General features: G+C 37.8%; 1 protein-coding gene across 14 annotated transcripts in view; it reads left to right on the forward strand.

Moving 5' to 3' along the window:
* LIMCH1 (LIM and calponin homology domains 1) overlaps positions 1-15,692 on the forward strand; it is a 281,384-nt gene extending 265,692 nt beyond the window's left edge. For 12 of the 14 annotated variants that reach the window (XM_006111913.4, XM_075930516.2, XM_075930515.2 and 9 more), the window contains 5 exons: positions 1,598-1,721; positions 3,251-3,337; positions 11,153-11,261; positions 13,231-13,333; positions 15,406-15,692. In XM_006111913.4, the coding sequence (XP_006111975.3) occupies positions 1,598-1,721; positions 3,251-3,337; positions 11,153-11,261; positions 13,231-13,333; positions 15,406-15,431 (449 nt within the window). In that variant the 3' untranslated portion in view covers positions 15,432-15,692. The remainder of the gene's footprint in view (positions 1-1,597; positions 1,722-3,250; positions 3,338-11,152; positions 11,262-13,230; positions 13,334-15,405) is intronic. The other 2 variants (XM_075930517.2, XM_075930518.2) reach the window with 2 other exon arrangements.
* The last annotated feature ends 240 nt before the right edge of the window (positions 15,693-15,932 follow it).

The raw sequence follows: 15,932 nt of genomic DNA on the forward strand, positions 1-15,932 counted from the left end.
ATGGAGCCTTTTGGAAGGTCTGTGATTATGATATGAGGACATTTGGGGATTAGTTTGAGGAGCATCTTAGAGCTGTGATTGTAATGAAAGAAGTTTATTTTCAGATTTGCCTTGGGAATGGCTTTCACATGTCCAAGTTGTTAGACTGCATTAACTTAATAAAATGCTGGTTTTGTAATTTTGGGTCTATTTCTCAGGAGTCTCTTGATTAAATAGCTCCACATTTGGAAAACTCAACCTATCTTATACTTACATAAGGCACTGCAGATTTCAAGATAATTCATGTAAGCATGCAGATTTTAGAGCACTAAATATTGTCTTTTCAACAAGAAGGTCTTCCTTCCCAACCTCAGTTACAGCAGAGCTGGTGCACCATTATAATATTTTATGACATGCATCTAGAAGAAGAATAAAGGGGAGGAGCTCTACATTTCCATCATCAACATCGGCCTTACTATAGAGGCCAAAATCCCCATCCTGAACCATTTTTTTTAGTTGACAGACCTGAAGGAACTGTCTCAGATTGAGGTGTTGATAGAGGGAGTTTTGGAACAGATTGCTAAATTAAGCAGTAATAGGTCACCAGGACCAGATGCTATTCACCCAGAGCTCTGAAAGAATTCAGGTATGAAACTGCAGAACTACTAACTGTGGTATATAATCTGTCACTTAAATTAGCCTCTGTACCAGATGATTGAAGAATACCTACTTTGATGCTGATTCTTTAAAAAGTCTCCAGGGAAGATCCCAGCAATTCTAGGCTAGTAAGCTCTACTTTGATACAAGGAAAATTGGTTGAAACTATAGTAAAGAAGAGAATTAGCAGGCACAGAGATGAACACAACATATTGGGAAGAGTTAATATGGATTTTGAAAAGGGAAATCGTGCTTCCCCCATCAGAATTCTCTGAGAGGGGGAACAAACACGTGGGCAAAGATGATCCAGTGGATATTGTGTACTTAGACTTTCAGAAAGCCTTTCACGGGGTCCCTCACCAAAGGCTCTTAGGCAAAGTAAGCAGGCATGGGATAAGAAGAAATGTCTTTTCATGTTCCAGAAACTGATTGGGGAAAATGATAGGAATAAATGGTTTTCATAGTGAAGAGAGGTAAATAGCACGTCCTCCAGGGATTGGTACTGGGACTGGAGGCATAGCCATGGGGGGGTCTGAGTGGATGGTGGTCCATCCACTTAGCATCCAAGCCCACCCAAATTGGGCCCAAAGCAGGAGCTCCACAAATCCACAGGCTGGGACTCCTCATCCTGGCTTGGGGTTTGAAACTGGGGCAGGAGCAGAACATGGCTGGGCTGACAGACACTGAGCTGGGGTCAGGAGGGCTATATGAACATCTTTAAGTTGCTCAACTGCAGCGTTCCTGCATTTGTTCCTGATGGGAAAACATACTGAATATAATCTGGTGTGTCTTCTTACAACTGTTAACAAGAATATATTGGCTTTATTTCTCTTACGTCCTGTTGCCTGTTTTACTGTCATGCCTTACTCTTTTTGGTACCCACAAGTTATATTCATTAAAAATAATCTTGTCAAATGTTTTTTATCTGAAGTATTCAGTTTACCCCACTCTGTAATTTCAGATGCGTCAAGGAATCAGCAGTTCACAAAAAAGTCACCACACATTTCAGAAGAAGTGTGTGTTCAGAAAACATCTCTGGATCAGAACATAGGCCAACAAGCTAATTCCCCAGGAGAAAGGAGGAGGTGGGTCATAGAAATGTGCTTGATCACACTCTCTACCAGTCATGAGATGTCTTTTTTAATTCATTATAATAAAATATAGTGTAAATTTTGAGAAGTTCTGTTAACTTTGTTACTTAAAAACATGCTATTTCGTTCAACCAATGCTGATTAATCATAACATGTAGAAATGTAGCTAGTTACTGGCTTTCTTACACCATGCTAACTTTTATTAATTTTAGTTCCTTCAATTACTCTCTCTGTTGTAGCCCACAACCTAGCTGCTGCCACTGTTCCTATGACGCCTCCTTAGCTCTTTATCCCCTTGGAATGTAAAAAAAAGTTACTATATTATGTTTGTGTTCACTGTATACTCCAAATATATATAGACCATAGAAAGTGGCAAAGTTAACTTTGCTCTAGACACCTGGAGGGAAATTCTGACCCCGTTGAAATCAATGGCAAAATTTCCATTGACTTTTGAGAACCTAACTTTTTAAGATGTAATACTCATTGTTGCATTTCATAAGAACTGTAATCCGAGTGAAAGCAATCAAGGCCAGAGTGAAATATTAACTAACTTGCTTTTGATGCTGAAATAGATTCTGGCTGCTACTTTCCATTTCCATATTCTTTGTCTTAACAGATCTCTATATAATAGTATTCTGAAATTTAGAAGAATAGATACTAAGATTAGTATTTTTTTCTGGATCTATACTTAGACTTTGCCCTGCATTTCTAGGTAAGCATTATTAAAGAATAGCTTCTGCTTTCTCTGTAAGGGAGACATTTTGACTTAAGTTTCACAAGCAAAGTATCAATGTTGTATGTTAGAGAAATATTTTAGAGCTCACAATTAAGCATTGATTAGGATTTGTTTTCTTGTTAAAATACATTAATTCAAACCAGTATACATATGAATGCCCTGTCTCTGATCTATAACTCTTGTTTCACCTCTCTTGTTTTTCTTCATTTATCATTTTAATTATAATACTATTTAAGTCTTTAATTGGAGGGTGTCCAATCAAAACTAACCAGCTTAGTTTGATTTTCAACTCTTTAATACCCACAGCAAACTGCCTTTGAACAATTTATATATTGAAAACTAGTATTGAAGTTATTTAATAATGATTAGTACATATGAGCAAAATATGATCTGATCACACACAACTTTTGACAAGTGAGATAAAAATGGTCTGATTTTTCATTACAAATTATTTGTTTAGCTCTTCCTGCATTCCTTGTTGTACAGGTGTTTTGTTTTGTTTTTTGGTTTTTTTTTTTTTTTGGCCAGAGGAGGGGGAGCTTCAACGAAGCTACCATTCAATATGAATAACTATTGTTGCTAGACTAACACTCCAAAAAACTATTTATTCTTTGTTGAAAAAACAGGGAGTGTTTATATTAGAGTTGATTAGCAATAGGGATTGCATTTAAGCAGCAGAGCTGAATTTTAGTTGTGGCTTATTTGTGAAGTATGAGCATCAGTAGGATGCTAGGATTTTTATTTATTTACTTTTAATCTTACTATAACTTTCTTTTCTGTTCTTCAGGATAGGCTGTCATGAGAATTTCAGGTCTGGGCTGTCATCTCCATGCTCCCCTACACTTCAAAGCCAGTCACCCAACAGGTATCAAAGGTCAATAAGGAATTTTGCAGACTGACTAATTTTTGGGCAAGGGAAACTTCAAAGATAAATTGTAGCAAATCAATTCTATTAATATTATTTTAACATTATTGGTATTTTCAAATACCCCTGAAATGCATAATTTTCCATCATACTTTTTTATTCCCATTGTTGTTGGCTGCTTCAGTATTTATAGAATAAAATGCAGTTTGGTGTAAATATTAATTATGGGGACTCAATTTTGCTATAAAATTCCAAATATAATATAAGCCTTAGTTTATATTAAAAAAGCATTTAAGAATGTGTTTAACTGTAAGCACAAGAGGGCATCTATTGGTGCAGGAGTTGAAGTTTAAGAACATGCTTGAGTGCTTTGGATCATCAGGGTCAGATTTTGTGGGAGCTACCACTCCTGTTAAAAACATGCATTATTATTCATTTCTCTCTCTCTCTCTTTCTCTCTCTCTCTCTCTCACACTCACTCACACTCACACTCACACACACACACACACACACACACACACACACACACACACACACACACACTGCAGTGCAGTGTTTGATCTATATATCCAATACCTCCTACATAAAGGCAGAGTGTGGGGTCTAGATTATAAATAACTCTTTCCCCCCTCATATGCAACACTAGTCTTTGATTCAGTACTATCAAAATATCACTTCAAGTGTTTTCAGCTGTCTGTAGGTTTTCCAATTTAATCTAGTTTTTAGCTGGAGTACAGAAAGTATATCCATTTAAGCTTTGTTGTGGAAGTTCTTCATGGGACTGATATTTCAACACTTGTTCACAGAAATCCACTCCTTAATTCCCAGACTTGAAGCACATGTTGATTTCTTTGATATCTCTACACTCATGCTAATCTCTTAGAGACCTAATTCTCAGGGAGCTAAGCAGCTTTCAATGAGACGTAAGTGCCAACCCAAACTAAATGTTCAGCAGAGGGTTGGTTGAATGGAGGGCAATGTTTGATCCAAGAATTTATTTATTTATAATGCCTCACAAAGTTCTCCTTGTATGATTTGAAATAACACAGAATATTTTTCCTACATTTTGTTACAGTGCACCCTTTTGCCAGTGCAATTTGCATTGGAAACATAACCACTGGTGCCTTTATTTTCAACCTCTCCTCTTGTTTTTGCTAATGCTAATAATCTAATGGCAGATGGGATTTTTTCTTTTTTTGTTGTATGCAGACTATGGGGTTTTTTTGTATGTTTGTTTTTTCTCAACAAGTTTTCCTCAGAGTACCAGCACCTTTTTTCTTAAAAAAAGAGCACTGGGCTTAGGTATTACAGTAGCACTTATGTTACTCTAAATACTATCAACACACATACGAAGGTATAGTCACTGCCTGAGAGTTTACAAGCTAAGAAGATGGACTAAGAAAGGAGAAGAGGAGGGTATTAAAATACAATAACATATTTTAAATATTAACTCTGCCAAGTACCCCCCTACATAGCATGTATTAGTTGGCTAATTTCTTGAAGGCATCACAATACCTTTGAGAGGTTTGAAGGAAGAGGACAGTGGCTTTACTGATTCACTTGCAAGGTCATTCCATGTTTAAGAGGTGTCATGGAAGACTGTGAAGCTGCATTGGGAGAAGCATACAAATGGAGAATGGAGCAGGGTAAAACAATAAAGTAAGTAGAGAGAAAAATAGATTTGTGTGACCTTTGGCAATGATGGGAAGAAGCTCAAACTTTATGTGCTAGAGAATGGGAAGCCAGTGGGGTTTTTCAAAGAGTGACCAACAAGCTCAGAGCAACAGACAAAGATGAGCAGACCACCATTTGTGTGGATTTAAAAGAAATAATGTGGGTGTCTGGGAGGCAAGAGCAGGAGTTGACAAGATGGAAAATGAGTTTATAGATGAGGGTTTTAGCTGTTGGGCAGCTATAGGCAACCTAGACTAGAGAGTGAGCTGCATGAACCATAGAATACTAGAACTGAAAGGGACGCCGAGAAGTCATCAGGTCCAGTCCTCTGCCCTCATGGCAGGAACAAGCACCATCTAGCTAATCCCTGATCGATGCCTAGCTAACTTACTCTTAAATATCTCCAGTGTTGAAGATTCCACAACCTCCATAGGCAATTTATTCCTGTGTTTAACCACCCTGACAAGAAGTTTTTCCTAATGTCCAGCCTAACCTCCCTTTCTGCAATTTAAGCCCATTGCTTCTTGTTCTATCATCAGAGATCAGCAAGAACAATTTTTCTCCTTTCTCCTTGTAACACCCTTTTAGGTACTTGAAAATTGCTATCATGAGTGGCCTCCATCTCAGTGGGCTGCAAGACTGTCATAACCAAATGGTCTCCCAGGATAGAATTGTTTGCTAAATGTGCTTGTGTACCTAGAATTTGTAGGGTATATCAAATGAACCATAGCAGTGCTTTGTATTAGGGACAATGTATGACTCTCACAGTCAATGAGGAGTTCCAAAGAGAATGGAAGGAAGCTGATCTCAGTGGTGACAGATGACAAAACAAAGAGCAATGTTCTCAAGTTGCATTAGGGGAGGTCCAGGTTGAATATTAGGAAACACTATGTCACTAGGAGAGTGGCAAAGCATTGGAATGTGTTACCTTGGGAGGTGGTGGTATCTCCATCCCTAGATATTTTAAAGTCCGGGCTTGACAAAGCCCTGGCTGGGATGATTTAGTTAGGGTTGGCCCTGCTTTGGGCAGGGAGTTGAACTTGATGACCTCCTGAGATCTTTTCCAACCCTATGATTCTAATCCTGCATGTGGGCAACAGTAAACAACATGTCTCATGAGCCACACAAAAAGCTTTAATGGGCTTCATGTGGTCCTCAGAACACAGGTTGCTCACCACTGCTATAGGTACTGAAACAAAAAAGATAAGATCTTACAGAGAGAGAAGCTACAAGCTTTGGGTGTGGCCTGGATGTTCATGGCAAAAATAACTTCCATTCTTCCAGGTTATGAACCTGAGTCACAGAGCAGATGGTAATGTCAGCAGTGACAGAGAATAAATGGCAGGATAGGGAGGGCTTGGAATGAAAAGTTTATTTTTGGCCACACTAAGTTTTTAATTGGTGGCAAGATATCTAGGCGAACAATTTGAAGAGAGAGGATGAGATGCAGAATTGGATGTGGAGAGATTAGAAATGTAAAAATGGATATGAGTTTTGGTTAAAACCATATGAGGGGATAAGTTAATCTAGGAAAAGAGTGTGACGATAGAATAAGTGGGTTCTTCACATGGGATGCCCAGGGAGAATGGGGGGGGATGAGGTGAGGATCCTTTGAGAGACACTGAATGAAGTCAGAGAGGCAGAAGGAAAACATATAAGAAATAGATGTGAAAAAAAGGAAGAAATAACTTTGAGAGAGGACATGACTCCTCCTGGTGTTGTTGTCCATCACTTGTACTGAAGATGAAGGTTAAAAAGTGCTCTCTGGCACTGAGCAAGAAGGCCCAGGGGTCATCCAGCTTTCCAGCCTTCTCCAGAGCAGCTGAAGTGTGTCTCCATAACTGGAGCTATTAGCCCTTTTAAAGGTCTGCCACCAACTCCTGTGAACGGTATGGGACCCACAATAGACCTACACTGTTGTCATCCCAAGCCCAGGCATAGAGAAATCAGCTTGGAAGAAATTAGCTAGTTAACAATGCTGAGGTTGGGAGAACAATTGGGAATAGCTTGTACTTATATTTGCCATTTAAAAGTTATTATAAAGTACGTACAATTTTAGTGGAATATATTCCTCTCTCCTCATTCCTTCCACATGCTGATTATGTTTTTAGATTATTAGTTCTTCAGAATTGGGAGTTTGTAACTTTGTTAGTGTTTTTGCAGTGCTTAGCAAAATGGGCCCTGATCCTGAAAGGGCCCTGGTCTTTCTGGCACTAGGGGTATGTCTACACTGCCATCCTAGTTTGAACGAGGGTGGCTAATGTAGGCATTCGAACTTGCAAATGAAGCCCGGGATTTAAATACCCCAGGCTTCATTTGCATGTTCCCCGGGCGGGCGCCATTTTTAAATACCCATAGTTCGAACTACCTGCCTGCGGCTGCACGCAGCACGGACTAAGTAGTTCGAATTAAACCTTGAATTAAACCTGCAAGGAGGTTTAACAGTAGTTCAAATTAGGAGCTTTAATTTGAACTACCTAGTCCGTGCCGCGTGTAGCCACGGGCAGGTAGTTTAAACTATGGGCATTTAAAAATGGTGCCTGCCCGGGAACATGCAAATGAAGCCTGGAATATTTAAATCCCAGGCTTCATTTGCAAGTTCAAATGCCTACATTAGCCATCCTAGTTCGAACTAGGGTGGCAGTGTAGACATACCCTAGTGTATTAACAATACTAAGCACAGGTTGAATCTCTCTAGTCCGGCAACATCTGTGGTCTGGCATGACTTTAGTTAGCTGGATGTCTACTTGTCATGGGCGTAGCCAAGTTCCCACAGCACTGTAAAGTTTGTCTGCAGATGCCAGTCCTGGCTTTCAGTGTGCTGTGCTGTTGTTTAGCTCTAATTTACCCCTACATATCTGCTAAGAGCCCAGTAAGCAATGGAAATGTTACTAATGCCAATAGGTGCAAGCATGGTTTTTATGCTTTATCTATTTATTTCCTTGTGCCAATACAGTAAAGTTGTGTAACAACATTAACACTTTTATGAAGAGAGATAAGCCATGGATAGGCATAGGCTTATATAGTGTGTATCAGTATAGTCATATATTATTAAGCTATATTTCAAGCATTGTTCCATTTATTCACCTCAGCAAAATAGAACTAAAAAGAGACCCAATTGCTACAATATTCACCTCCCATAGTTTGCAAATTCTCTGGTTCGGCACCCATCAGATCCCGAGGGTGCCAGACTAGAGAACTTCAGTCTGTAGTAATAAATCAGCCATTGCGGGGAGGTAGGAGAGAAGTTTCAAATGAATGCTTTGACATATGCTTGGGCAGTGATAAGACATAACATAATAAGCTACAGAAGAGTGTGCATATGTAACCCATCGTTGTATAGCTCAGCTATAATATGAGAGAAGACAGGCAAATGTCTCTCTATCTACCGGAAAAGTGCATTAATGCACACCTTGCACTAGGCTATTGCTACTGGAATATTGCTTACATTTTTACATTAAAAAAATCTTAAAATATTGGTTTTGGTGTTTATGCAATATAGCCTTCCACTATGTCAAGAACTTCCTAATAAAAGGAAAGAGAAAAGTAATAGGAACAAGATTATAAATAAACACATTCTTCCATCACTTTTTAGCTGCCCAAAGAGAAGCAACAATCAGATGATGGCAATAGAAGGTGGGCAGAATTCTAAAACTAACAAGGAAAAGTTTTGTGCTTAGTTTCAAAAAGTTGGTCTTAACATCCCATGAACAGCCACACCTATACATACAAATATCATGGACCTCAAATCTAGAGATCTTTGAAGAGTCAAATATTGCTATATAATAGAAGGATGCTGTTTAACTGGCCCAAGATCATCTCAGAATATTCCCATGCAACCAGAGAGGAAGCAAGAAATGAAAGTCATCTCAGTACTGTAAAGTAGTCTCAATATATATTACATTCTCAAAACAGATGCCATATCTACATGGATTAAACCATTTTTTAAATAAATACCACTTTAGGTTAATGTGATTAGGAATTACCAATTGTTGCTAAGATGCTGCAATTCATAAATAACTAGGATGAACCAGCCTCTGGATTACAAGCAATGTAAAACATTTAAATCTCTGCATTAAAATGCTTCAGAGAATCAGTTCTCCTACAGTGATCAAAAATAGTAGCCATAGATAAAAGGGAAAAAAAGCAGTTAATCTTTTCTGGGGATACCTGGCAAATCCATTCCCTTTTTTAAATCTTTAGAAACCCGATTTTCAGAAGTGCTGAAAACATGCAGCTCTCACTGATTTTAAGGGGAGCTTCAGATGCATAGCCTGAAAACCAGGTCACTCTTTGCAGACTCTTTGGGCAAGAACTATATGCACTTTGTGGGAATCTCATACCCAGTCCTGGTTCCTTTCAACTGGGTAAAAGGGGGCTGGAGCAGTCTTACAGATGCTCTAAAAGCCTCTGCTCCAGCTGTAGAAGAATTCCCTCAGCAAAGAAACTGAATAATACGGTTGCAGGGATCTTCCAAAGATTCCTGTTCAAGTCCCATCACAGGAGGCATCCTTGGGGTGGAGGGGCATGTAAGGGGTGGGTGGGCATGTAGTTGCCAAGAGGTAGGCAATGTTGAAATGATTCTGGGCAGCTCTAGCTGGCCAACCATAGGCTTACTGAGCTATCCAAATTACACCAGGAATGTTCTGCCCTCTGCAATAGCCCACGATTGGGAAGGCATAAAGATGGCTTAAAGCCATCTTAACCCCACTACCACATGGGTTGCATAGACTCTCTTGCTGTGTTATCTAGCACAATGCTAAGCACACCGAGGGCAATTGCTTAAAATATATTGCAGCTAGGCTTTTTGGGGTTACATTTACAAACAGGCAGAGCACACACTTTAAAAAAAATCCAAAAACTAATCAAAATCTGGGCAAAATACTGCTTTCAATTTTCACATTCTTCTTAAAACTATTGTAAACTTCACTGAGAAAACAGAAACATGGGGTAGGCCTGGGGCATATTCTGAAATTGTAATTGCATTTTTACCATTTTAGTCTTCTAATTGTCTTCAAATTAAGTCTGTGTATTTTAGTCTTCAAATTAAGCCTGTGTATTCAAACACAATTAATTTTGAGATTTATTTAAAGGCACTTTGCAGAGTACAAGATGGCTCAGTGGGATAGAATGCCTTTCTCCTCTAGATCAAAGCTAGCCTACTACTTGTAGTAATCATAAGTAATTACCACTTCATAGATATTTTTTGTTGGCCTAATATACCCTGAAATATTTTGGAAATCTAGTTCCGAGAAGACCTGAATCTACAACTCTAAATAGAAGCTTCATCATAATCACTAGCCTTAGTTGGGAGTATTAACAGAGGCACCAGGTATTAGGGTTGAGAGATCTCTGAAGAATAGGATGTAGAGGTCAAGGTTGAGACACAGATTGCCATGTTTTGACATTCATTACCACTTCTGTTATTGCTAATAGAGTTCTTCAGTGACTTGTGTGACTCTGACATCTTCCAGGAGTCCTAGACATTCACTAAAAGTTAAATTTAAAAAGCCTACATTGTGATGTTTAATTCTCATTTGCCTGAAAATTCAGTTGGTCAAGGGATTCTTAGATTAAAAATACTTTAAAAATGGATTTCACTATAGAATCTAAAAATAAAAACAGACTGTTTTACTCTGCAAATTGGGTTGTCAGGAAAAGAATTAAAAGAAAAAAAGCAAAAGAGGAAAAATGTGTCACAGTTCTAGGTTTGAAACAAACACTTGAGAGGATTGGAATTGTATTAAAAAGGGGTTTTCTGTCAACACTGGTAAAGTGAACCATTCACTTGCGAGGGATTTTTTTCTGATTGCAGAAACAGTTGCTTGAAAAAAGGTAAAAGTAGCCTAATGACACCATGGGTAAAATTTTTAAAACTGCCTAAGCAATTTGGAAAGCTTAGTTTTCAAAAATGTCTTGGGCATTTAGGACCCTACGTCTCATTGAAAATCAGAAACTGAGGTAGAGCGGTGCAATGGCTTAACCCAGAGCACGCAGTGAGTCAGTGGCAGAGTCAAGATTATAACTCAAGATCCCCTGACTCCAAATATTTCACCTCTAGACCAGCTCTTAATAAAACTGCATTAACATTTGTTAGCACTCTGGACACATTGCTCTTAATTTAAAAAAAAAACCTATATTGTCTTTTAGGTCTGTCAGTGGAAAGAAACTATGTTCTACCTGTCGGCTTCCTCTTGGAAAAGGAGCTGCCATGATTATTGAAACACTTGGTCTATATTTTCACATTCATTGCTTCAGGGTATGACTTCATTATTATCTTGGTTGCTTTAAAAAAATGTAATGCGACCTATGCCATGGTTACTGTGGAAAGATAGCATGTTGTAATTAATGATCATGAATACTGGAAATGGAAGGAAGATATTCCACACCACTGTTATGTATTTGTATTGAAGTGGAGTTGGAATTGTGTACATTTTGTTTCTGTCCTATTCGGTAGTTACATCAATGGTTATATTAATTGCTAATAAACCACAGGTCTTGATTCAAGTAACTGTGCATATATTGTTCCACAATTCTCAGTAACAGAAGTTAGGGACACTGGTTAATGTCCAGTTTACATGTCATTTCCCAGGTATATAATAATAATAACCAAATTAACCTTGTAAAGTATTTGTGATCAACTCTCTCCACCCATACATTTTCAAGTGATCTTGGAGAGCTTTCACTGCTCAACATTTTAGAAAAATGATACAAGAATTATGCACTATCCATTTAGAAATGGTTATAGATAAATAAAGCACCTCCCACTTTAATATGTTGTTTTACACTTTATCTTGTAAGGTATATGTTGGCTGTTCCACACACCTGAGATTCAGATGCAGGACAAATTCTATGTCAATGTTTGCTGTGACCCAATCACTGAAGTTTGAAACTGTTGATAATTTTCTAGAGAGCTGAATTTGACCAGACTTCTTACTAATTAGATACCAAACCAGTTTCAGATCTCTGTTTAGATAGACTTTAAGGGTACATCTATACTACAGGGTTTTGTCGACAGAAGTTTTGTCGACAGATACTGTCGACAAAACTTCTGTCGACAAAGAGCATCTAGACTACATCCAGTTCTGTCGACAAAGCAAGCCGCTTTGTTGACATAACAGTGTGGACGCAAAGGACAGTGTAGATGCAATAATGCCTTCTATCGACAGAACTCTGTCAACAAAAGGCATTATTCCTCGTAGAATGAGGTTTACATATGTCGACATAACTGCCGAGTTTTGTCGACATTATGTCGACATAACTCAAAGGCAGTGTGGACGCAGGTATAGTTTTGTCGACAAAAGTCCACTTTTGTCGACAAAACCCTGTAGTCTAGACACACCCTAAGTGTTGGATGGAAGAAAGATGGATTAAACATTCCATCACTTGGTCCCCTTTCAAATATTTGTGCTAGTATTATGTACTTGGTAGTTTGTGATCCTTGTGTTACATGCAAATGATTTTTAAGTTTTGCTTCTTCCTAGTGCATATGGGGGAAAACGATTAAAATTGCAGTGCCTCAATGGTGACATTGACCAGGTAGCTGAAAAACTATTGCAGATTTTTTTAAACAACATCTTAAAATATCCCATAAAACCCAAATTGCTGTGCTCAACCTTTACTTTGTAAAGGAGGTAGCATATAAGTAAAGGTGGGAAAACTTGTTCCTCTCAATCAAAAACCAGAGCTAACCTTCTGCCTCAGAAAGCGATATGCATGCAGGCCTTTTCCAATGTCTTTGTGAATATGCTTTTCTGATTTTCAGTAAGACCTTTCTCAGGCAAAGGAGTTTAACAGAGACAGTTCTTTTGGTATTTCTCAGTCAGCTAAGCTAGTGATTTCTAGAAATCTCATTAGAACACCTGCTCTCAAAATATCTCTAGCCTGCTTTACACAAAACACATTCAGATAAGCATCCAATAACTGTCCTCATCTTTGCCACCTCTGAGCTGTCTGAGGTTTGCATGTTATAAAGGGCTCCATTCTATTGTAATGTCTCGGGCAAAACCCTAATTGATTTTAATGTGCATTTAGTCTATGTGAAGACTTACAGGATCAAGCCCTAAACATAGCCTGCTCTAAAAACCCTGCTTTTAGACCACATGAAATCTTGTTTATCTCACAAAGAACTCATTAAATGAAAATCTAAACATTGGAAAGAACAAGACAGGAAAAAAAGTAACCTGTCCCATCAACTTTCCCCTTCTCCATTCTTTTTCATCTAATAGTGTGGAATTTGCAAGGGACAGCTTGGAGATGCAGCAAGTGGAACAGATGTCAGGATTAGAAATGGTCTTCTCAACTGCAATGAGTGTTACATCAGATCCAGAAGTAAGTACCAGATTACATTTTAAGATAGATGTCCATATTGTTTTTCCTTCCACAGTACATTCTAGAGTTAATCTTGTCATTTTAAGTGAATACCTATTTTTTTTCCAACAACTGTGCATATGTTCAGATGTAACGTAACAATATGAAATTGTTGCTACTATCCGTTGCATTCAAAATTCTCACTCTATCCCTCCTTTATTTTAGTTTTGTAAAGTAATGTGTTAATAATGTTTGGTATTCTAAACTTTCTCAGTTTTAATTGCTATTCATATTTTTGAAAAAATGGGAAGTGTCACTGTCAGTCTTAACACACTCATCACCAGCCTTCCCCACTTTGATCTTCTGTCTGATCAAAAAGGGGATCAAATCCTGTGAATATTGCTCTTTAATTGGCAGAAGAGTCCCTGTTAAGCAGAAGTAGACATCCCATCCCACCTAATGTCTAAATACCTGGCCCTTGCAGCAGATTCAGACCTTGTATGTCCTCGAGATTCCTGTTCTTGGATCTCTCACTTGTCATTGAAGAGTGTAGATACTTCTGCTTGGGATAGTCCAGGTTGTATACCTATCTACTATACCATCTACAAGTGATTGATATCAGATCGATATAGAATTTTAACCCCTTTTCTTCCTTTCCCTCCTCCCTGCACAAAAAAGTCTAGCTGTATAAATCTAGGGACAAATATATTTCAGTCCAAAACTTGTACTCATAATGTATTAATTTTTGAGCTTAGAAATAATTCCATATTCTTATAGATAGAGGGTGCTGTTGCACAGTCTCTCGTTCATTTGTACAATTGCTTTTATTTGTTATGGAACTCTTTTAGGCATCTTATATCAAACCAAACAAAATTAGAAAATTTATAAATACTTCTTCATGTTTAGGGACTTGATCATACAAACTCTTACTAGGTGCTAAGTGGCTGGGGGAGAACCAGGGCTGCCTGCCCCCCGAGGGGAGGGGGAGTTGGTGAGTCAGGGGGCACAATCCCCTAGTATTTTCAAAATTTTGTAGGTGTTTTCTCTAAACTGAAAATTGGCCTCTTTCTGCAGTATCTCTGTTCAGGAGATTTTCTTAATTCAAAATTTTAAAAAAGTTTCCATTTGTGCTTATGTTCAGAAAGTGGACAAAAAGTCCAAGTTAGCGGTTCTAGAGAGATTGATTTTGTTGGCATTCAGTGGTTGAAATGATTTATCTATATTTTGTGTGGCTTTTATTTATATATAAAAATTTGGAAGACAGCTTGTCTATTTGGAAATGTGTCTGAAATAGAGAACAGGTTGCTGCCATGTTAGTGCTTCTGCCCTAACCAGAAGTTGTGCTGATAAGCGGCTGAACGGGGTGTGGATATACTCACAGCTGCCTACCATAAGTTTGCCTAAAGCTCCAAATTACTTTTTCATAATGAATACATCAGTTTAGAGACTTTAAATAAAAATACTTCTATCAATGTGACTTCTGTTCAATCTAGGGAGAAAACTAAACGGCCAGGCTAGTCTTTTAAATTAACAGTATCTTATGGCTAGCTTATGTTTTTAAAACAATAGATTAATACAGATGAAATATTCTTGTCCATATCATTAATGTTATAGATGTGACAAAAGTTCTAAGGCAAAGTAGGGAATCCTCCTCTTTAACTTGTGTGTTGTCTGGCTACAGAAGGAAGCTGCTTCTTATCATTGTGTGCAGTCATGTAATGCAAAATTGGCACAGTGGTATCAGCTAAAGATAACCTATCAACCTTTGCCATGTTGTTCAACCAAAGTATTTTGTTATCATAATTTTGTGTGTAAATAGACTGGAAGTGCATGCAGAATGTGCCAGCAATGCAAAGGAGATCATTTGTCTTTCAGGCATAAAGAATATATTCCCGCTAGGCCAATATTTATATCCTTTTTTCTCCCTCTGGGTTGATACCTAATTTATACCCTTAATTGGCAGTCAAACTAGCTTTACTGAGGTGTAAAAATCATGTTGGGATTAAAAGTCACATGATGGAAACCCTATCTATTCCATTGTTTCAAGATTTGTCACCTTTTGTAACTGTTACTGTGTTATTTTTTTAATATAGCTGCTGGACAGCCAACAACATTGTGACAGGAATTTCAGTCCTAAACATTTACTGCAAGAAGGAACTTCCCCGTCATGTCCCTGGAGCTACTTCCAGACAATCACTTGTAAGAGCTCATATCCGTGGACTTCATAGCTCCCATCTCATTTTGTAATACTTATATAAAAGGCTGCATCTGCTATTTTAAAGCACAGTCTGATTTTTTCCCTTAATGAATTTGCATAATGTGGATGAAAAACATTTGGTAATTCATATCCAAAGTATTATTAAAGAAGAGACTTTTCATATTTGCAGATCTATTTGATTTAAAATCTGTTATTTTACTCTTTTGAAAGTCAAAAGATTCAATAAATCTATTTTGTTTTTATATTTCAAGGTATTAAAATTAAGTTTACAGAACCTTTATGGATGTTCTAGAATATGTCAATTTGAGATGAGAAATTATTTAAAGATAGCATCTTAATTAGTGCATTTGCAAAACTAAACATCACAAGTTACTTTTCTGTTATTACTGAAACTATAACTTT

Source organism: Pelodiscus sinensis, chromosome 4 (assembly GCF_052426305.1).
Source record: "Pelodiscus sinensis isolate ZL-2025 chromosome 4, ASM5242630v1, whole genome shotgun sequence".
Taxonomy (NCBI): Eukaryota; Metazoa; Chordata; order Testudines; family Trionychidae; genus Pelodiscus; species Pelodiscus sinensis.